Consider the following 24,353-nt stretch of genomic DNA (forward strand, 5'->3'; position numbering starts at 1 on the left):
AATTAGGAGATAGAGCTATTCTGTGTGTGGTCTTTTGAGACAGGTAAATGTCATTTAAAGTTGAACTATTCATCCGTAAAAGTGAAAGTAAAAATTCAGAAGAGTCATTAGGTCTATGTTGTCTGCTGCAATTTTCAATTGTCTGAAATGTAACATTTTCTCAGAAACATCTACCATCAACATGATAAACATTTATATCTGTATGATTCACCTGCCACTGATACTTACTTCCTTGTATTTTCCAGTAGCTTATTGAACAGGAAATGTTAAAACAAATTTCCGTGTTTCATGATTGGATATTTCGCAATAGAATACGAATCATATTAAGGCCACACTAATTTTATGTTACTGTGCCAGACCATTGCTTCAATATGAGATAGGAATGGGGTGTGACTTAAAGACTGAAATTGACTAAGAAATGAATAACACTAAGTGCATGTTGTGAGTGACAGATTTATCAGGATATGAAGTACAGTTGCAAGACAAAGAAAGCAAATCAGTGCCTTCACGTCCTTGCAACTGTTCATTTTCCCCCTGAGAAAGTATGAATTGCCTATAGTCTAGGGCCACAGTTAAATTACCACCAATAGTATGGCAACTTATATTGGGACAAGCTGTAGCAAGCATCATTTTACACTTGCGTCTCATGACCCACAAAGACACAGCCTAGGTGTATCTGTTGATCAGGAGATACAGGAAGCTCCAGATACAGTATCAGGAAGTAATTACACATGACCATGACCATGACGAATACCCATTGGATCAGGGCTTACAGCTGTGGTCTAATGATGGTATTACCATCAGTACACGTAACAGAAAGAACCAGCATGACAATGTGATCTCACTGATCATGACATAAACAATTCAACAGTCATTTACATTAATTTTTGGGTTTCTTGCCAAGATGTCTCTAGTTCATAGTTGCAACAAAGCTAGTATTACTTCTTTGATGGGCATTTTAGAAGTTGAGTTGATGAAGAATGATGACATATCACTTGCATGACAACGACATTAGAATTTATGTCGAAACGTCACCCTTCACAGAATAAAAGAAGTGTATATAAAACAAAATTGTCATCATTCTTCAAAGCTAGTATTAAGTTGGGGATTTTTCTAAACAATGAACCTGGAGAATGTCTCTGTCCAATGCCAAATGGGAATTAATGAGTGCTGTGCATGAAACACATGTAAAGTAAACTACTGTTATAAAAGCCTGTAAGGGACCACATATTTTAGTTTGTTATAACTAGCATGTTACATGCATTGCGACTGAAACATACAGCAAGAGTCCGGGACCAGAATTAGTTTGTGATATCTGTCAGTTTGGTGTAGCCATGTTTGTTATTGACAAAGTTTACTGTATCTTCAACTATGTCCCGATTATACTCTGTCTGTGTTTCCGACTGTAGTAATGGCTTAACTAAGTCAGTGCTACATGTTTGGTTTTCTGTTTTATCATATGTTTATTTGACCAGTAAATAGTCGTTACACATATATGGGGGACCAGTAAATAGTTGTTACACATATATGGGGGACCAGTAAATAGTTGTTACACATATATGGGGGACCAGTAAATAGTCGTTAGACATATATGGGGGACCAGTAAATAGTTGTTACACATATATGGGGGACCAGTAAATAGTTGTTACACATATATGGGGGACCAGTAAATAGTTGTTACACATATATGGGGGACCAGTAAATAGTTGTTACACATATATGGGGGACCAGTAAATAGTTGTTACACATATATGGGGGACCAGTAAATAGTTGTTACACATATTTGGGGAAAGTTATGTGTCAACATGTAACTGCTATTTCAACATAACATTCGAGTTACATTGCAAAACTAACATCACTTCTAAAAAAACCCATATGTTTAAAAATATTATCTAAAAGAATTATGTAACCAAAATCTTCCTGTCAATCCATGTATTTCATATACATTTCCTCCATGTTATCTGAAACACATGTGAAGAGCAAATGGTCGGTGGTTCCTTCCCAGGCAGCATCATATCAAAGATGTTAAGAGATGGTACTTCTTGTCACCCTGTCTGGCACATGGCATTCAGGATCCGGTTGTATCATTGCTTCATTAACTAATGTCAACATTAAACCCTAATGACACATTAAATCCTTAATGCATCATTAGTTAATGGCAACGTTAAAAACGATTGTATCAAACACTTATTAGGGTATCATTATCTAATGACGTCCTAATGAAAATATTATCATTAAATTCGTGGATTCACCTAAATATTTCCCACAATTCCCCGACGTAGACACGTAAGCGTTACTCTCCATCGTCTGTCAAAATGGAATCTTTACGGCTAAACCTTGGCACAAAAACAAACATTTCAACAGCTGTGAAGAAACACATCTCAGTAATACTGAATAGTAAGCAGTGCAGCATGGGCGTAACCCACAAAAGATTAATCAAAGGATAGAAGTTCAAAAATAATATTGGGATGTTTTGGAAAATGAACAAACGCCAAAGTGAGCTTTCCGCCATATTGTATAGTGTTTACAAAGTCAAGTTTCGCTAAGGCCAGTCATAGGAGGCCTATTACATTATGTATATTTCATATTCAGCTGCGACAAATGCATTGCTGAGTTCCTCATACATTTTAGAATCAAATTCCAAATGGTCTTTGTCACTAATGCCAAGTGTCTAGAAGTAAACGAAACATTGGGTGTGAAAACAAACATTGTGCTCATAACAAAGCACTTGCTAGAAATGTAAACAAAGCAAAAATAAGTTTTTATACTGTGCAGCATTTTCTCAATTTTTTAGACATCATTTTGTCCATTGGTAGCATGCATGGGTTCAATAATTTTAGAATATGCATGGAAAGAGTATTGTAGCACGAAGTGGAAAATCAAAAAGAGATACAATACAGTAATTTGATATATTCATGTGAAAGTTGTCGTATGTGCAGCGTGACGCCATGCCAGACGCAAAATCATGGAGAACAACATAGGCAGCTATCGGCACTTCTGGCTTTTTCAATGAAAACAATAAAAACAAATAACCATACGCAGATAGTCAGAATGTTTCTGATTACTTACATCATACATTTATTGACAAACCTTCCCTCACAAAATTGTGGGCACCCATATCCACGAAGCCGCCATTTTATGAGAAATCTGTCATTGATGCTGATGTCATATGTCAACATTGTTGTACATATTTGGTAATTTCTATGAGGTGAAAGTCTGTTGAATAAGAGTAAACACAATCACCCTATTCTGCGGATTACACTTTCAGTATTAATGTATAATTTGCATATCGTTCAGATATGCAATTTCTTTATCAACATTTAGTATTTTAAACCTAAGTAAAACTGACAGTATTGATAAAAAATGATTTATTTAATTCATGAAATATTTTTGCACACATTTTTAAAGGAATTGTCTTGTTCATTGAATTTCTTTATGATGTTTTATAGACAAAACAATGGCGTATAATCATTGTCACAAATGTTTTGACTATCACTTTCACCTCACCTCACCTCAGAAACAAGTGTTTTCTTGTCATGGCCTGATAGAATGTCAACATGAAGAAAGATTGTATGTAACTCACCCTGTACTCTCATTACAGTCTGTTTAAGGATTCCAGTTGTAAAAACTGAACAAAATCTAAAGTTCTACCAAACTGATTACATTTGTTGGCATACTACAATAGTGAGTATAATACATTTGAGGGCATTGAAATATGTTCCAGATCTAACATGCTACCACAAATCTACCATGGATCTGAGTTACGTGTTGTTTAGCTGAATGCATTGTTATATTGATTCATTAGGATCCCTTCTGTTACAGGCATTGAAAAATACGGTTCATGCCCAACTCTGTTTTAGAGTTTTTAAGTGGACTAAAGGGACAGTATTATCAACAGGATTGGTTTCATTTCCTTAGTGTAAACAGCTATATGACTCATGGTTGGGCCACGGTTTAGTGTGGATGTCAATGCATGCTGATGTAAAGATTAAATCAGTATGACTTATGTGTGTGACAGACTGTCTCTGTGTTGTGGTGGGGATTCCTATCAGCAGTTCACAGAAGATGCATTCTTAAATGCTGAAGAACAGTGTGCGGTATGTAGTCCCACTTAGTTTATGGAGATTATAGCCTGTGTGCAAAACTGCTCAGACTACCTACAGAACGTGTTCCTAGGGTAACACTGATGACTACCTACAGAAGGTGTACCTGGGGTTACACTGACTACCTACAGAGTGTGTACCGGGGGTAACACTGATGACAACCTACAGAGTGTGTACCTGGGGTAGCACTGATGACAACCTACAGAGTGTGTTCTTGGGGGTAACACTGATGACTACCTAGAGAGGGTGTTCTTGGGTTGACACTGATGACTACCTACAGAGTGTGTACCTGGGGTAACACTGATGACTACCTACAGAATGTGTTCTTGGGGTAACACTGGTGACTACCTACAGAGTAGGTTCTTAGGATAACACTGACTACCTACAGTGTGTTCTTGGGGTAACACTGATGACAACCTATAAAGTGTACCTGGGATAACAGTGATGACAACCTACAGAGTGTGTACCTGGGGTAACACTGATGACAACCTACAGAGTGTGTACCTGGGGTAACACTGATGACAACCTACAGAGTGTGTTCTTGGGGTAATTCTGACTACCTACAGAGTGTGTACCTGGGGTAACACTGATGACAACCTACAGAGTGTGTACCTGGGGTAACACTGATAACTACCTACAGAAGGTGTACCTGGGGTAACACTGATGACTACCTACAGAGTGTGTACCTGGGGTAACACTGATGACAACCTACAGAGTGTGTTCTTGGGGTAATTCTGACTACCTACAGAGTGTGTACCTGGGGTAACACTGATGACAACCTACAGAGTGTGTACCTGGGGTAACACTGATAACTACCTACAGAGTGTGTACCTGGGGTAACACTGATGACTACCTACAGAGTGTGTACCTGGGGTAACACTGATGACAACCTACAGAGGGTGTACCTGGGGTAATTCTGGTGTACCTGGGGTAACACTGATGACTACCTACAGAGTGTGTACCTGGGGTAACACTGATGACTACCTACAGAGGGTGTACCTGGGGTAACACTGATGACTACCTACAGAGTGTGTACCTGGGGTAATTCTGACAACCTACAGAGGGTGTACCTGGGGTAACACTGATGACTACCTACAGATTGTGTACCTGGGGTAACACTGATGACAACCTACAGAGTGTGTACCTGGGGTAACACTGATGACAACCTACAGAGTGTGTACCTGGGGTAACACTGATGACTACCTACAGAGTGTGTACCTGGGGTAACACTGATGACAACCTACTGAGTGTGTTCTTGGGGTAACACTGATGACTACCTAGAGAGGGTGTTCTTGGGTTGACACTGATGACTACCTACAGAGAATGTGTACCTGGGGTAACACTGATGACAGTGTGTACCTAACACTGAGAGTGTGTACCTGGGGTAACACTGATGACAACCTACAGAGTGTGTACCTGGGGTAACACTGATGACTACCTACAGAGTGTGTACCTGGGGTAACACTGACGACTACCTACAGAGTGTGTACCTGGGGTAACACTGACTACCTACAGAGTGTGTACCTGGGGTAACACTGATGACTACCTACAGAGTGTGTACCTGGGGTAGCACTGATGACAACCTACAGAGTGTGTTCTTGGGGTAACACTGATGACTACCTAGAGAGGGTGTTCTTGGGTTGACACTGATGACTACCTACAGAGTGTGTACCTGGGGTAACACTGATGACTACCTACAGAATGTGACAACCTTTTGGTGTAACCTGGGGTATCTACACTCTTAGGGTAACACTGACTACCTACAGAGTGTGTTCTTGGGGTAACACTGATGACAACCTACAAAGTGTACCCCGGGTAACACTGATGACAACCTATAAAGTGTACCTGGGGTAACACTGATGACAACCTACAGAGTGTGTTCTTGGGGTAATTCTGACTACCTACAGAGTGTGTACCTGGGGTAACACTGATGACTACCTACAGAGTGTGTTCTTGGGGTAATTCTGACTACCTACAGAGTGTGTACCTGGGGTAACACTGATGACAACCTACAGAGTGTGTTCTTGGGGTAACACTGATGACTACCTACAGAGTGTGTACCTGGGGTAACACTGATGACAACCTACAGAGTGTGTTCTTGGGGTAATTCTGACTACCTACAGAGTGTGTTCTTGGGGTAACACTGTGTACCTGGGGTAACACTGATGACAACCTACAGAGTGTGTTCTTGGGGTAATTCTGACTACCTACAGAGGGTGTACCTGGGGTAACACTGATGACTACCTACAGAGTGTGTACCTGGGGTAACACTGATGACTACCTACAGAGTGTGTACCTGGGGTAACACTGATAACTACGTACAGAGTTAATACATTAATTAATTACATTAATATGTAGTCAACAACATTGCATAGATATGGGTTAACAACATTACAGAAAATAAATATGTGGTCAGCAACATTGTATAATATGTGGTCAACAACATTACATTAATATGTGGTCAACAACATTGTATAAATATGTAGTCAACAACATTGTATATATATATGGTCAACAACATTGTATAAATATGTGGTCAACAACATTGTATAAATATGTGGTCAACAACATATAAATATGTAGTCAACAACGTTGTATAAATATGTGGTCAACAACATTGTATAAATATGTAGTCAACAACATTGTATAAATATGTAGTCAAAAAGATTGTATAAATATGTGGTCAACAACATTGTTTAAATATGTAGTCAACAACATTGTATAAATATGTGGTCAACAACATTGTATAAATATGTAGTCAACATTGTATAGATATGTGGTCAACAACATTGTATAAATATGTGGTCAACAACATTACTTAAAGATGTCAACATAATTACTTAAATATGTGTCGAACAACGTATAAATGTCACAACTATATGTAAATGCAGAAAAAATGATAAAAAAACATTGTATAAATATAGGGTAACAATGCTTAAGTATTCCATGTGTAATAGATGTGTTTCAGCTATGTATGATGTTGAGTGACATGCATGTGCGCTCATGTAAGAAATGAATGTGTTGCATTTGGAGTGATATGGGTGTTCCTGTGCAGGTTGTGCAGCACTTCCTGGATGAGGTGAACAGACAAAGGGTCTTCAAACAGCTGGGGCAGGTCACATGGAATGATGGAGTCAAGTTTCTTATGGCCAGAAAGTTTGACCTGAAAAGGGCCATCGATTTGTTCATCTCTCATGAGGTTAGTACAACAGGATGGGCAGTTTCACCAAGCTGGGAGGAGGGGGTTGGGGTACTTCCCTGTCGCCTGGTTTCAGTCAGGTTCTGACCAAGTGTTACACTTGTACTTCCTTGTTTACTTTCAGGAGAATCAGGGAAGCTTCCTTAGTCTAGATTACCATAATAGGAGGGTTAATTCTTCATTGTTGAATGCCATAGCATCACGTAATCAGACGATATAAAATATTTGTCATTCCGGACTGTTCCTGTAGAAGCATGGGTAGGAAAATACATTGTTTCCCCTGGATTAGTTCATGGTAGGACCAGTAAGTATGTTCATAACTTAATTGACGTTTTTATGTCATTGTGGTTAGAAAGTAACTTATGTTTTGCATTTGGCAGGGTGTAAGAGAAAGAGAAGACCTGCTGAATATTGACCCCAGTGATAAGTACTTGCAGAGAGAAATAGCCACTGAAAAGTTTACAATCTTGGTGAGTGTACACAATTACTCTGTACTATGATTGGTGTTTTCATGTGCTGTAGGCTGTGTAGAGTGGTTATGTGCCCTCTTCATTATTAGTCATAGGCTTTGTCTCTGGTGCCATGTGATGTCATTTTATGTTCACTTAAAGGCACTATGTTACACCACACTTCTCTAAATATAAATAATGCATTTCTCTCAATAATATTAACTATCATCCCTCGGAGAAGCTACCATATATTTTAGATTTCAATATCAAATTAAAAATGTCCGGAATGAATTAATGCAACATTGCATTAATTCGACTCTCACACCCTCTACCTCTACATTATTTCAAACGAAGCCCATAGAGTTATATCCATTGGAGCTGTCTTTATGAATATCCTATGCACTACTTGTGATTGAAACCAGTTCGCACACCTGGTTAATACCATTTCATACAGGTGTTTATTTTTAGCATTTTATTAATGTGCTCATGGCATGCAACAATAGCGGAAGACACATTTACCTAACTTCCTGCTCAATTGTGAAATCCCAACAATTTAGTGACCCAGGTCTAGTCAATTGCTTTGTGAAACTTGTTCCTTGTACAAGACATCTTCTGTTTTATTGCAGTTTTCTATGTGATGATTTACCTATTGTTAGTTTGAATCATAGTGTGAGATGAGTGGTTTGGCAGCAAATAGTCCCTGAGTTTCACAGAAGTGGTAAATATCTCTGGCCTACATAACTTTGGAGATTTCTGCCCGTATTTAGTCAGTGGCATTTTATATTCTATGAGTATTGTGGGTATCTTCTTTTCCATGTTAACTTGTGTGATAGGGCATGTTATCCTGTGTGCCACATTATCCTGTGCTTCAATTATCACAAGTGTCTCATTATCCTCAGTGTCAGTTCGTCCTGTGTGTCATATTATCCCATGTGTTTCATTGTAATATTTGTCGCGTTATCTTGTGCATCACTTATATGCTTTGTGTTGCATTATGTTTGTCACACTATCTTGTGTGTCACAATATCCTGTGTGTCACATTATCCTGTGTGTCACACTATCTTGTGTGTCACATCTTGTCACACTATCTTGTGTCACATTATCTTGTGTGTCACATTATCTTGTGTGTCACAATATCCTGTGTGTCACACTATCTTGTGTGTCACATTATCCTGTGTGTCACACTATCTTGTGTGTCACGTCATCTTGTGTGTCACATCTTGTCACACTATCTTGTGTCACATTATCTTGTGTGTCACATTATCCTGTGTGTCACAATATCTGTGTGTCACAATATCCTGTGTGTCACACTATCTTGTGTGTCACATTATCCTGTGTGTCACACTATCTTGTGTGTCACATCTTGTCACACTATCTTGTGTGTCACAATATCCTGTGTCACACTATCTTGTGTGTCACATTATCCTGTGTGTCACACTATCTTGTGTGTCACATTATCCTGTGTGTCACACTATCTTGTGTGTCACATTATCCTGTGCCTTTCATTATCCTGTGTTTTATATTATCTTGAATGTGGCATTATCCTGTGTATCCCGTAATCCTGTGTGACATGTCATTGTGTGTGTACAGAATGGTCGAGACAACAGTGGAGCCGCCCTCGCATTGTTCACAGCTCGGAACCATCAACCCCCCAAGACAACCCACCAGATTGTCCTGAAAGGTCTCATCTACCAGCTGGATGCTGCTCTACACAGGTAGGTCCCTGCTGTAAATACCAATATACAGGTATCAAGATTCTCAGCAGCTCTACTCAAACAAACAAGGATATTAGACTTCATTCCTGATTCTGCATCAGTTATGTATGTCATTTAAAATCCTTACTGGAATGGGGCTAGTGTAGCCCTAGACTCACTGTCTTCATACAAGTAAACAGTTTAAATACTGGTATCTAGTCAGAAATGTTGTCAGGTGATGTATTGTCATGGTGTTCTCATGACATGTTTGTTTATGGTGTTCTCATGATGCTATTGCCTGATGTGCTAATGATGTTTCTGTTTGTATCAGCCTGGAGACTCAGCGCCATGGCCTGGTGTTTGTCTATGACATGACAGACTCAAAGTATGCTAACTTTGACTATGAGCTAAGCATCAAGATTCTCAACCTATTGAAGGTAGGAGCACAACAAACAAACAAGGGCTACAGCTGAAACGTTTTATAGACTATTGAACATATTATATGCAGATTTATGGGGGTGTGGTACACATAGTTGGCAGTTAGACTTGGAACTTTCAGGCATCTCTGTATCCAAGCCAACAGTCAAGTTTTCATTTGGAGAGAACTTACTTCAATGGATAAATCTAGCTTTAGAATTAATTGGTCAATGAACTGATAAGATTTGAATTATGAATCAATTAGAAGCTTTGTGTAGTGTCATGGTGGAAATGCATTCAATGTACCTGATTGGTTCTGGAGTTTTGGCCGTCTGCTTTCCAGTAGCTTCTTAAAGTTCTGATGTTGTTCAGTGATTAGTTTGTGATTCAATGAAAAACATGAAAGTGGAAACAAGCCAACTGAAAAGTGCTGCTTTTCTATTTTTTTAAATACATATGTACAAATTCACCATTGTGACTGCATGACTATGTTGACAAAACAAGCTTTACATACACCGATTACATGGTAATGTATATTGAAAGTATACATGTATTTACTTCTGTTTCTCGTCTACCTGTTCTCCAAATAAGCTACAGAATCTGTACAAATGGGATCAGGGTTCTCTGTCTTGCTAGTGCTTAACAATGAGCTGTTGACATCCAGTTGTTTGTCAGTTCAACCCTTCATCACACCAATCAAAATGGTGCTTACTGGATTGGGAAAGTGACAGTTGAACTCCCATACCAACTTGGTCATCTATTAGACAACCTAGAATGTTCAGTTTGCAAATAGAAATGTGAATAGAAAGCCTTGTCAAAATATTGTTTAAAGTATGTCTGGAATTGGAAGTCATCTGTTTGAAACTTGTGGCATAAACGTTGAGAATACTGATTTTCTCATTGGCTAGTGTGAGTCATTCCTTTGGTCACAAAGGTCATTTTTACAATTCCCTGAATGGGATATTTTTAGATCTTTGTCTAGCGGAACTGGAAGTTAGATGTGTTTTTTAGCGTCCTTGTTCTCTGATTAAGTAGACCACTTGCTTTAGTCATTCGAATATTAATGAAATGTATCATTCAATAATTTCTTCACACAATCATTACAATCATTACCAACAATTGCTTCCAAAGGGCAAACAAGTTATTGATATTGACAATGCCTGGTAATATATGAGTCACTCTGTTTTCTTTTCCTGCATGACCAGGGGTGGAAATAACTTTAAAATTGATAGTGTACTCCGGTACAGTGGCACATGTAAAGTCACTCGGACGTCGGGCAATGGGTTATTTCCATCCCTGAGGACCCGTGAAGATCCAAGGTAGAATAGGTCTTCAGCAACCCACACTATGCATGTCGAAGAGGCAACAAAAGGGATCGGGTGGTCAGGCTCACTGACTTGGTTGACACATGTCATCGGTTCCCAATTGCTCATGCTGTTGATCACTGGATTGTCTGGTCCAGACTCGATTATTTACAGACCGCCACCATATAGCTGGAATATTGCTGAGTGCGGCGTAAAACCCAACTCATTCACTCACTTTTCCTGCAGATATAGTTGTGCTCTGTGGCACATATATTTGTGTTGGGACTGATGTAGGAATTCAGTGTTATGACTGTTGATCCTTTGATGTTTTCAGGGTGGTTACCCAGCCAGATTGAAGAAAGTCCTCATTGTCACAGCGCCGCTGTGGTTCAAGGCTCCGTTCAAGATCCTCAGACTGTTTGTCAGAGAGAAGTTACGTGACAGGGTAAGTGTGTGCCACCTTTTGAGAGTTACTGTTAACTGAATCACTTTGTTTGATGTTAAGGGTTGCCAAAGGATTATTGGAATATATTCCTTGGAGTCCATGTCTTATGTCGAGCACATAGTTGTTTTAGATCAAGTTGCATGCCTGTTGTTGTTTAGAAAACATACAATGTGTTAAAACGATCATACTATGCGGGAAAAAGAACATATATACTAGTAATGTGTGACTTGCCTGATTATTATGTAGCCCCCTGTGTTGATTTGTATTGTTAGTATGGTATGGAAACTACTCATCTATAACTCAACCATAGGTTCCAACATGAAGTGTTCTCAAATGTGACTAGATGATGTTGAAGGTCAATGTCATTCAGAAGGGAGTAGATATCCCATAACCTTCTACATACACAGTATCTCCAGCAGTGACAAGGCACTATATGTATTGTCCCTTGGCAGTAAAGCCTGAGTTTGAAGCTCAGAATCATGTATCTGGAAATGCTTACTGTAGGGTAAGGTAGATAAAGGCATGAGACATGGTTTTGTAAATAGTAGTATAGGTGGCATGTATTTTTCTGCAGTGGAAATGTTATTTCACCAGAAGTGCTCATAACTGTCTGCAGTTCGTGAGGTTGATGGAGATGTTGGTTGATCTGTTTCCAATGGGTCGTCAACTATCACCTGATTTTTTAATCAGAATTATTCGTGATACTGTACATGTTTGTATTTGGAAATTGTTTCGACATCGAAAATACTAGCGATATGGTATCACCATGCTGTAGATAGTTCCATGTGTTCCCAGCCACTGATTTGCTGGGTCCATATTGACAGTTGTATGAGTTTGGGTGGTCTTGTTTGACAAATTGATAAATGCCCAAAGCTATATAATTACCCAATGCATGTATTCACTGTGGTGAATATGCATGTATTCACTGTGGTACTATTTTATCATAACCAATAACCTGATTTTATTGTCCTCTTAGAGAGAGCTTAAGTATTCTGTCAAGTTGCACACGATGTAATGATCTCTCTCACTCTGTCAGGGTTTTACATGACGCATGATTCCTGCGTATTTGACGCAACAATTTTGTAAACGTCTCTCAAAAAATTATCATATTAGTCATGCTTAATGCAAGTTTTATGGGTGGCCCTCACAATTCAGTTCAATAAAATCGATTTGATAAGCAAAACATTATATTGTTCGATGATAGTTTGACTTTTACAGAACTGTCAGGTTGTTCCAGAGAACTCAGAGGAGACAGTAATCCTGGCTGTTTGAATTGAACAATGCTGTAGTTTCATTTGGTGGTGTGACATACACAGTTACATACTGAGCGTGATTAACACAAAGAAATATTAAAATTTTAATGACTCCCAAACATTGAAAATGACTCCCAAAAATAAATATTGTGAGTCACCATGACTCCCATTATTAAAAGTCTGTGTAAAACTCTGCTCTGTCTCTCAGTATGGACGGTGACATTGCTGCTATGTTTCAGGTTTACACCGTGAGCTTGTCGCAGCTGTCCCAGTATATACCCCGAGATTCTATCCCTGTACATCTAGGGGGGAGCATCCCCACGAGCCACAAGGCTTGGCTACAATTGTGTTATAAGATCGCCACCAGTGAAACAGTAGACATGGACTCCTACTTCATAAGCCGGAAACGCTCGTACAGCTCCACGGGAGATGGTGAATCTCGGAGCTCTGTCACCCGCAGTCTCTCCAGTGATATGGATCTACACTTCAGTGATATGGACTCAGAGACCTCCAAGGAGACAGTGAATGAGAAACACAACCATGAGGATCGTGAGAAGGAACGAGAAGATGTTCAAGAAGGGAACAAAGATGTGTTGATAGAAAAAGAATCTGATTCTATTCTGATGTCAGGTAAGAAACGCCGGACCTCAGATGGTAGAAGTAACGCTGATTCCAGGAAGAGAATTTCAGACTCAAGCACATTGGATAATTCACCCAATGATCAGCAAGTATCTGATTTGCCGATCAAGCGGCGACCTCCATCCTCAGGGTCCAACATCCTGGATGACTCTATCCATATGCCGGATCAGGGCGGTATGAACCTGAAGCAGCTGGTGGAGCATGTCAAGTCACTGCGGAGGAAGGGATTATTCGCAGAGTATGCCAGAATCAAAATGGAGGCACCCACGGGAACATTCAATGCATCAAAGTGAGTAACGTTTGACTTGTTTTGTTTCAGATGGATCACAGGACGCCCAGTGGTTGTCAAGCTTTCCCATTTTGTTTTTCGTTGTTCTAGGGGCCCGTGGAATCCTTATTTTGTAACATTAGGAATATTATCAATAGTCCTTAAATTTTCAAATTTCGATTTGAACCCTAATGTGTTTCATCTTGATACATATATCATGCGTATGTACTGAACAACAAAGCTAGGGATCAGGGGCTTTTGGAATTATTTTTTTGAGATTATTTGGTCAGTCTTCCCTTTGAAAAAGAATATCCCCCAAATATTCATGATCAGTAACTGGTTTTGTTCAGCTCAGATACAGATCCAGGATTCAAATCTGTCCGAGTTGTCTTAGTGATGTGGAAGTGATATATGCCTGCTACTAGTGTCCCTCAGATTTTATGAAAGTGACAACTGAATTAAAGTTTATAATGTATTGTACTTACCACACACACTCATTCAACATGTTCAGGTTTTGAGTATGGTTTGAATGAAATATCGGACTTTCTTGGCTGACAAAGACCGAGCTGATTCTTTGAAGACAGCATATGACGCTTTCACTAGGTTAACATAAGTGACCCATTGTCAAGATGTAGTGTTAGTGAGAGTATCAGTATGGACCTAACATTTTGTGGGGAATGAGGGGTGGGTCCCAAGTTATTATTATTATTATTGTTGGATATTTATATAGCGCACATATCCACGCACTAGTGCATGATCAAGGCGCTGGTATTTTTCCCTAGATCATTGGATGTCAATCTCAACGGCACATCGCATTATCAATCTCAACTCCCTGGGGAGTATACAACTCTTGCAGCCACTAGGCGCACCGAGTTATTGTGGCTTTCTCATCCTTACGAGGTACCCATTCACAGCTGGGAGGACTGGGACACATAGTCACAGTACTTTGTCCATGTTCACTGCATGTTGCTGTACCCGCAACTAGGTGTTTGCACGTATTCATGTGGCCACCATCTGGTCATTTACCAACGGATTCGTGGGTTCTTTTAAGTGCACAGGGTTGTGTACTGTACAACTGTTCTGGTTGTTAGAGGGGACTAAATAGGTTATGTGGTCATGTCCAATGACTTGGTTGATCACGTGTCATTATACCCCGATGGCACGGATACTTGCTTGTAGTATCAATCACTTGATTGTCTGGTCTTTATGTCATTGTTTACAGACTGCTGGGTGCAAACACATACTTGATGGTTTTAAATATCAAGGTGTTCATGTTTGTTGCTTAACTCTTTGTTATATACTGGTCATTCCGAGAGTACAACAGTGACAACTCTTGTTCCAGAGCTCGCATCAATCTGCCAAAGAATCGTTACACAGATGTGCTGTGTTTTCGACCATAGCCGTGTTGTCCTGCCTGTTATGGATACGGACCCCTCCTCTGATTACATCAACGCCAACTTCGTTGACGGTTACATGCAGAAGAACTCTTACATCAGTACACAGGGTGAGTTTACCATGGCAGGAAACACTTGGCTCACAACAATGCAGTTTTCTTAAGATAACGGAAATATTTTGATCACTTATATTTGCTATTTGTCACAGCTTAAAGTTATTGTTACATGCGTGTGACACACACTTTACACATATCATGAACATGCATGCATGCGCACATGCACATGCACACACACACTCATACGCACACAGAATTTGAATTTCTTTTTATCAGTATATTTAAACATAGCAAGTACTTGATTGTCTATACCAGTGGTCAGAGTAGTAGAAACAGTCAGTTATGAATAATTGAAATGACAATGAAATAGATATTTATTCTGTTTGCTTTTTCAGGTCCTTTACCCAAAACCTTTGTGGACTTTTGGTCCATGGTGTGGAATTACCAGTGTCAGGTGATCGTCATGACAACAAGGTGAGAGACACTTGTCATTTGCCTTTGGTTTCACATGTTCACAGTAACTGTTTGCTGGAAAGAAGGCTTCTGTTTCTGTCAGCCTGCAGAACTCTGTCATTGTAATATACTCGACTGATACCATGGTAACATGATGATGGATTTGGAATACTCTACCATCTCAGTGGTTAGAGTGATGCATGCTTTTTCAGTTTAAGATCCTACCCAATTGAACCAAAGCCAGAATCAGAAAAACTTGAGATATATTTTATTGACCAAACTTTTCATTCTTGGATGGATTTAAAAAGAAACAAATTATGCAACTACAAAAATCATTAGCATTATAAAAAGTTTATGACCACTGCAAAACATTTGAAAAGAGAAAAGGTTCTTCTCTGATATATAGGGGATTCATCATATTTTTATCACCCCGGCATGTAATGAGGGGGGGGGATATAGTCGTCGCCTTGTCCGTCTGTCCGTCCGTAATCATTTTGTTTCTGGAGCATAACTCCAAGACCATTCAATATTTTTCAACAAAAATTGGTAGATATATCAAACAGAACCTAAGGTTGTGCCTTTTGCTATTTACAGATTTTTGTCATTTTTATTTTTCTCGGTTTCCATGGAAACGTTTTGTACTTAGTCTTAGAGGGAGGGGTGGGCTTTTTTCTGGAGCATAACTCAGAAACCGTTCAGTATTTTTCTGCAAAACTTGCTATTGACAGATATTTGTGATATATTATTTTCTTGGTTTCCATGGAAACGATTCGGACTTAGTCTAAAAAAGGAGGGGTGGGTTTCGTTTCCGGAGCACAACTTGAAAACTGTTCAATATCTTTCTATAGAACTTGGCAGATATGTTAGGCAGATCCCAAAGTGGTGCCTTTTGCTCTTTACAGATTTTTGGCATTTGTATTTTTCTTGGTTTCCATGGAAACGATTTTGACTTAGTCTCAAAAGGGAGGGGTAGGTTTTAATTTCCGGAGCACAACTCGAAAACTTCTTAATATCTTTCAGCAAAACTTGGCAGATATGTTAGGCAGATCCCAAAGGGATGCCTTTTACTCTTTACATCTTTTTGGCATTTTATTTTTCTCGGTTTCCATGGAAACGATTCATGTATAGTCTCAGAAGGGAGGGGTAGGTTTCGTTTCCGGAGCACAGCTCAAAAACTTCTTAACATCTTTTTAGTAAAACTTGGCAGATATGTTAGGCAGATCTTGAAGTGGTGCCTTTGGCTATTTGCAGATTTTTGTCATTTATGTTTTTCATGATTTTCATGGAAACGATTTGCACTTAGTCTAAAATCAAGCTGGACTATAAGTAACTGTCAGATGATTTGTTCTTTCAAAGATGTGGGGGCCGGGGGGATATGTCATCTTCTGATGACTCTTGTTTGCTGTTTCCATGGAAACATGGCTTAGGCTGTGACTATGAGGATGTCATCTTGTTGCATTTTCCATGGCAACAAGTTAGGCTTCAACTGAATTTTGTGATAATGCTCCTTTCTGGAGCAGATCTTAAAACCTTCCAATACTCTCCTTCCACTTTGCTGTATACACTCCAAAACATTGACATAATCATAATTAGTAGACATATTCATAAAGAGTAGTTTGCCGTTGAGGGGGATATTGATGACTGTCTTCTTGTTAAAATGGGAAATATCAACTAGATAAACATTTTAAAACATCCTTTTCCAGAATCAGAATTAGCTTTCCTTTTTCCCAAACAACTTTATGTTAAATATGATTAGAACTATGGAGCTACAATTACTGATTGTTTTTTAATGTTTAGTATTTACATATTTATTCTGTCCCAAATCATGAGACCTCCTCCATAGCCTACTTGTCACCATGTAAGCACAATAACCCTGACAAATGCACAGTTTCTGTGATGTCAACAGAATCTCCAATTCTCATGAATTTGCTGCATTGATCAAATCAAGAACCATGACCAGGTTATGATGTTGTTTCACAATAAGCAGATTTGAATATACAATGTATATAGAATGTATTGGATGAGTTCCTTGTATGATCCAAACCAGTGAAGATGTGGGTTAGGATTGATCTTCAGTAACCAATGCTTGTTGTAAGAGGCGATTTAAATAACGGGATCGGGTGGTCAGACTCACTGACTTGGTTGACATGTCATTGTATCCCAATTGCGTAGATCGATGCTGATGCTGTTGATCATTGGATTGTCTGGTCCAGACTTGATTATTTACAGACTTCCGCCATATAGCTGGAATATTGCTGAATGCGGCATAAAACTAAACCCACTCACTCACCTGTATGTTCCATGTTTGAGTGGTCAATGAGGCCTGCTGTTCTGGTGTTGAGTTAATGATTGAAACTGTTGTTTCAGGACTATCGAGCGTCAAAGGATGAAATGTGGCCAGTACTGGCCCAATGAGGAGCAGACGGACGAACAGTTTGAGGAGTTTATTGTCTACAACAATGGTATCAATACACTCAAAGACTACACTGAAACTAAGCTTCTCTTGCATAACACTAAGGTATGTTCTATTCTTCTTTCTAGGTATAAAATCTAACTGTCTCATGGGCCTATTTCTGTGTTGTATTATGCTTCCTGATTGGTTGGCTTCCAAGGCTGACTTCCTGCAGACATTTTGTCATGTCATGCTGCTTGCCCAGTCGTAGATGCAACACATCATGAGGGTTTAAGGTCAAAAGTTCAATTTAATTTCCATACAAATATTTTTCACTGCAAAGAAAGCTTTAACTTGCTCAATACACCATTGTAGGTGTGTATCATGTGCTAGTTGCTTGACGCCTTGGGCAATGTATTTAACATCTCAGCACAGCTAATAAAAGCCTGTGGGGCAAGAGTTGCCTAGTTGCCTTAGTTGCGATAGTTGCTGTACGGAGTTACATCTCTTTGACATTCCAGAAGCCTATGATTTGTGTTCAAACCCTTATGAGTACAATACCAGTGCATGTGGGTTTTGTCAATGTTGTAAGTGTCTGCGACCTACATAGCTCTAGGTCATCCTCCCTTATTAAGCTGGCTTGTTGGGATGTAACAGGAAAGCAGTTAAGAGCGGATTTAACCCAACTCATTCAATTACTCATGCATAAAATCATTCAGATTCCAGTCTACTTGGATAAAGATTCTTCTGCCCACTTCTTTGCTCACAGGCAACAAGAGACAGGAAATAATTTAGTTTTGTATTTTCAGACTGGAGAGTCAAGGGAGATAACTCATCTACAATTCACAAGCTGGCCTGACTATGGTGTTCCCCCAGCAACAACTTTCTTAGACTTTCTCTTCCATGCAAGACAATGTCAGGAGGAAGCTACAAAATTCATGGGTGGCGGGTGGCAGGGACACCCTCGAGGCCCACCCATGGTTGTTCACTGCAGTGCTGGCATTGGCAGAACAGGTTTGTTGTCTACTCTTCTTGTATGATGGATGATTCAGGCAATGTAACATGGAATAATCTCCCGCTACTGATTTCTTTGGTTTTGCTTTGTACATCTGCAGCAATAAACACTTTCCATCATCTTCAATGCAATAACTGTTACACCTCACAGTCAGGAGTTTACAGTTGCTTACAGAAAAATATTTGGTTTGTTTGTCAGTGAAATTATGTGGAATCACTTGCAAATGTATATAATAAAGTTTAACCTTGTGATGTTGCAGGAACATTCATAACCATAGACATCTGTTTGCGGAGGCTGGAGGATATCGGCACCGTGGATGTCCAGGAGTCTGTGCGACGCATCCGAAGCCAGCGCTGCTACAGCATCCAGATGCCTGACCAGTATGTCTTCTGTCACCTCGCCATCATTGAGCACGCTGTCCGCAATGGACTCATAAAAGAAGTGGACTTGGCGCTACTAGATGACAGTGACGAGAGTGATTGAACATCATCTGCATGTGGGATTTACATGACGAAACTTTCAATATTCTATGTCTGGGCCTGTGCTTATCTGTTCTAGCAGTGCGATTCAATGCATCTCTGGTGCTGTGTGCCAGCAGACTCTGGCCTGCGTCAAGTTCTTCTCCCTCACTGGAGGAGTGTGTTGTAGCAGCTGGTCAACACTGCTCTTCCACCTTCTCTCTGTTGGACTCTCCCAACAGAAAAAGACACGTGTTCCAGTCCCTGTGAATCAATTTGAAATAAGCTTCCAATTGTTTTGTGCTTTTGCCATTTTGGAAGGCTTTGTGTAAATAACAATTAGGTTTTTGAATGGACAGCTTTGATATTGTTTCCTGCGGATGGGCTTTGTATTGAAGAGAATATGAAAATACACACCAATGACAATCTTTATGCATTTGTCCTGTTTGTAGGGCAGTTGCTAACTCAAATTATGCTGGGATTTACCCTGTAGACTAAACCTATGTGCAAGACCACTTGCGCCAGGGCATACTCAGCACAAACTTTTACAAACAGCCAGCTGAACCTTATTTTGGATATGACGTGTGCACCAACAGCTTGACTGCAAGGGTAGACTCTTTAACTTGTGTCACAATTCACTCTTGTTTCTTTGGTTGGACCTACTGTTGTTGCAGCTGGAAGTTGTCAGTCTAGTAACTCATTCTTTTACTGTTGTAATCATCTACAGAGCACTAAGGAAATTGTGGAGTGTGATGTACAGGTCAGTGACTGTCAAATCATCTGGTGTGAAGTGGTTCAACTTATCAAGTGCGGACTTGGTATCACCTATCATTAAGTGGTTCAGCATGCATGTAGACATTGCATGAACTGGCATGAAGTGGTTCACTACCTGTGGACATAAAACAGCTGTTGTAAAGTGGTACAGTTTAGGTGTGGACACTGCATCAGTTGTCTTTAATTGGTTGAGCTTATTAAGCATGGACCAGTGCATCAGCTCATGAGGGGTTTGGATGAAATAATAATCAGAAGTGATTCGTCTCATGAAATGTTTATGGAAAGCTGATTACTTGGAGAGTGAGCTGATGGACGGCTGTTGAAACTGACCAATAATGTTGGATCATTGTTTAGTTTGACTGATAATCTGTCTGAGGACATCAACTTCTTTTGCTGTTTTCAAAGTTCATTTTGATGGGCAACCTCTTTACTATGTTTGTATCCTAAAAATATACTCTCCTTTTTATATTTTTTTTATAGTACTCTCATTTTATTTATTTTATATATGTGTACCTGTATCTGCTAGTTTAGTTTGTCATTTGGTTTAAAGGACGTGTGTACTTATGTGTTCTTAGGCTATAGTCTGATCAGTGTGTTTCACTGACAATTTACATTTTCAAACCTCACCCAACATGTATTAGTAATAAGGTCCTTAACTTATTGTATGTAAGTATACAGCAGTTTCAGTGTGTTGGTGTATGTGAGTTGTCGGCCAAAATGTTCGATTACTTCAGTAACACCTCACTCTTCATCAAGTATGAATTTCATATTTTTTACATGGATCCATGAAAATAAATAGCATGTTTGTGTGAGTTAGCGTGGTGACACAATTTCATGTTCCCAGGTCACAGTGTATTTTGCCTTCACTATGTGTCAGCTTGTATCTTTAAAACCTGTGAACCCAAAGTTACATTGTCTGCACATCATGTTTTGTTGATGTGATATTGTGGCTGTAATGCTTATTGTCCTGTACCACCAGACACTGCTAGTGGAACAACTGACTATGTATGAGAATGTCTTGACACATCTACTGCTGTCACATGCTGTTTCCCTATTGACATGTTATGTTTACTCATAACTCATTTATTCATATATTTTATATTCAATGTAAAGAGCTGATATTTCTGAATTCACTGTTTCCATTTTTGTGCTGTAAAGATAATACTGTCTGTTTTATTAATCACATTCTGTAAACACTGCAGTGAGAGGCTGATATAACTCGGTCACCTTATATTTTTATGATGTAAGAAAATGCTATCTAGTTTATTCATCACATAGTCACAACATATCTTACTGTACCGTGTAGACCAATAACACAATGACACCAGCAGGATGTAATTCCACACACAAATGACAGTAAATCAAAGGGAAGGGAGAAATTGAATATTTGTTACTTTAATAGTTAAATGCGTCTTGTTTCCATTATTATTGAACATGGGTTGGGCATTCAGAAGAGACTATTGGGTTACCTTGATAAAAAAAGAAAGCCAAACCTTTTCCCACAAGGTTAACAAAACTATTTTAAAATTGGTAGCCATTAGGATGGAAAATACAGGACAAATATAACGGACTGGTCATATATTTTTGTTGGGTTGGGTGGGGATTGAGGACTGTATCCTACTGGCAAACAAGGATAAGTTGGACTAGCGCAGAGAACGCGTTTACGAGAAGTAGGTGGTGCACGGCAATGAGCAAACCCATTTGGTTTGTGAAAGGTAGAGCAGATGTAGGCTAGTTCACGTGCATTGCATGACGATAAAATTGATTCTGTACGTAGCTGCACACGCCTTGCTGATAAGACTCTCACATCGGTGTAGCAAGTTGCACTACACTTGATCACGGACAACCTGGGGCCCCTTTCGCTAACAATGGCAAGCACCAGTGGGCGGCACTCATACATGCTAATACGGTTCAATTGTCAGGTCGGTGCACAACTTATCCTTGTTTGCCAGTCATTTGCTGACCCAACCTCTGTGTTAAGTAACATGTTTTTAACTCCCAAAATACATGCAACATTTACCCCCCAGGATTACCCCCCCACTCCAGTGTTCAAATTAAAGTTACACCCGACCCCAACCACCCTTTTTTGCTGTTTCACTTTTTTGTGCTCACCCCCATCCTACATCTTCCCTGCCTCACCTTCCTCATAATATATTTCTACTTCCCTCAAAATACAGTAACTGGAAATAACAGACTGATGTCCCAAGTATTTGGGCTGCACATGTTAACAATGCACAAGCTTCAACCCTCCCCTGTTGGCCAAACAATCAAGTCATTTCATTCACAGAGGTTTTTTAAAACAATTAGTGAAGAACTTGCCAGTTACATTGTGTTGTCGTGACAACTGAATAAATTTCATTGAGAAAATATTTCATGGTTTTTTTAGCGGAATGGGTCTGATAGACGGACACATACTCTTTTTAGTCACGTTGATTTTCCCCTACAGAATCATGCATAATGAAAGAGATCTTACACACAGGCTTTTGGGGACATTGAAAAATTATGTTTACATTTTGATATTAGCAAATGGTGTTTTATTGTGTGGCATAAATCTGCTATATTGCTATATTATGTAAAGCTGCCATATAAATAGTTTACTTTATGTTAACAGCATTACCTCCCACTTATCAAAGACAATAACTTATCTGTCCTTGGTGACCATTGACAGCAACTTGATTGTCCTCAGTTTCTATTAATAGTAGCTTGTCTGTCCTTGGTGACCATTGACAGTAGCTTGATTGTCCTCATTTATCAGTGGCAGTAGGTTGTCAGTCCTTGGTGATCATTGACATTAGCTTGCTTGTCCTTGGTGACCATTGATAGTAGCTTGTCTGTTCTTCGTGACCATTGATAGAAGCTTGATTCTCCTTGGTGACCATTGAGAGTAGCTTGCTTGTCCTTGGTGACCATTGACAGTAGCTTGATTGTCCTTGGTGACCATTGACAGAAGCTTGTCTGTTCTTGGTGTCCATTGACAGTAGTTTGTCTGTACTTGGTGAACATTGATAGTAGCTTGATTCTCCTTGGTGACCATTGACAGTTGGTTGTCCTTCCTTGGTGACCATTGACAGTTGGTTGTCCTTCCTTGGTGAACATACACAGTAGTTGTATTGTCCACAGTTAGTATTGACAGTAGCCTGATTGTCCTGGGTAACCATTAACAGTAACTTGACTGCCCTTGGTGACCATTGACAATAGCTTGTCTGTCTGTGTTTGTTGAAATATGTATGTGCATGTCAGCATGTGAAGTAAGGAAAGAATATTCAGTGAAGCGTAACTGCAGTCCAGCTGTACATTGATGTAACAAGGATTAGGCTGAGACAATCATCCTTGCAGCAGTACTGCTATGGATTACCATGTACTCCTATGTGTGTAACTAGGCAACATTAACAATATAATACTCCCCTGCTCTGCATTTAACAGTGTATCAACTGGTCATTATGAAACCATTGTTCCCCAGGATCGGGCAACCTAGCAGAAATGGCCAGCGTTCTTTTCATATATTATGGAGAAGGCTGTGATTATTTTTATATCTGAAATTTAGAAGTAGTGAAAACAATATTTTACTCACCAGTTTTTACTGGATTACAATATATTGCAGTATATCTTGTGTAGGAAAAGTATTCTGATTATTCTAAACATTGTATCCCTTCTAAAGGTTGAAGTTTGTGGAGAAAGATATTTTCTTAAATGTCCTTGATGAAAATTGATGTACATGTATTTACTATTTTTCTGTCATTGTTGTTTTCTCGAATATAAAATTTCTGAGCAATTATGGAAAAACTCAACCTATTCCGAAATGACTGGTCCATTTATATTGTAGCGAGGTTCCATGTTGCTGGCGTGCAGTGATCGATGTATGTGATGATATGGTAGTTTCTGTGCGCCCCCCTCCTCATGGCATCGTCCGTGCCCCCCTCCTCACGGCATCGTCCGTGCCCCCCTCCTCATGGCATCGTCTGTGCCCCCCTCCTCATGGCATCGTCCGCAACTTGATGATGTTCCTCACTTCCTTCCTGGATGGCCATGTCTCATTACAT

At 39.5% G+C, this 24,353-nt stretch overlaps 1 protein-coding gene across 1 annotated transcript; it reads left to right on the top strand.

The window, feature by feature from the left end:
* Positions 1 to 3,983: 3,983 nt before the first annotated feature.
* Positions 3,984 to 23,566, top strand: LOC124253430 (tyrosine-protein phosphatase non-receptor type 9-like). Its single transcript, XM_046687198.1, is given in 13 exon segments — positions 3,984 to 4,097; positions 7,159 to 7,302; positions 7,683 to 7,772; positions 9,342 to 9,466; positions 9,777 to 9,882; positions 11,501 to 11,611; positions 13,104 to 13,792; positions 15,114 to 15,159; positions 15,161 to 15,275; positions 15,617 to 15,695; positions 18,042 to 18,192; positions 18,876 to 19,080; positions 19,341 to 23,566. Coding segments are annotated over 13 exon segments (2,184 nt in total). The 5' UTR covers positions 3,984 to 3,998; the 3' UTR covers positions 19,565 to 23,566.
* The last annotated feature ends 787 nt before the right edge of the window (positions 23,567 to 24,353 follow it).

This window comes from Haliotis rubra, unplaced genomic scaffold, assembly GCF_003918875.1.
Source record: "Haliotis rubra isolate DU_JTF1 unplaced genomic scaffold, ASM391887v1 Scf54, whole genome shotgun sequence".
Taxonomy (NCBI): Eukaryota; Metazoa; Mollusca; class Gastropoda; order Lepetellida; family Haliotidae; genus Haliotis; species Haliotis rubra.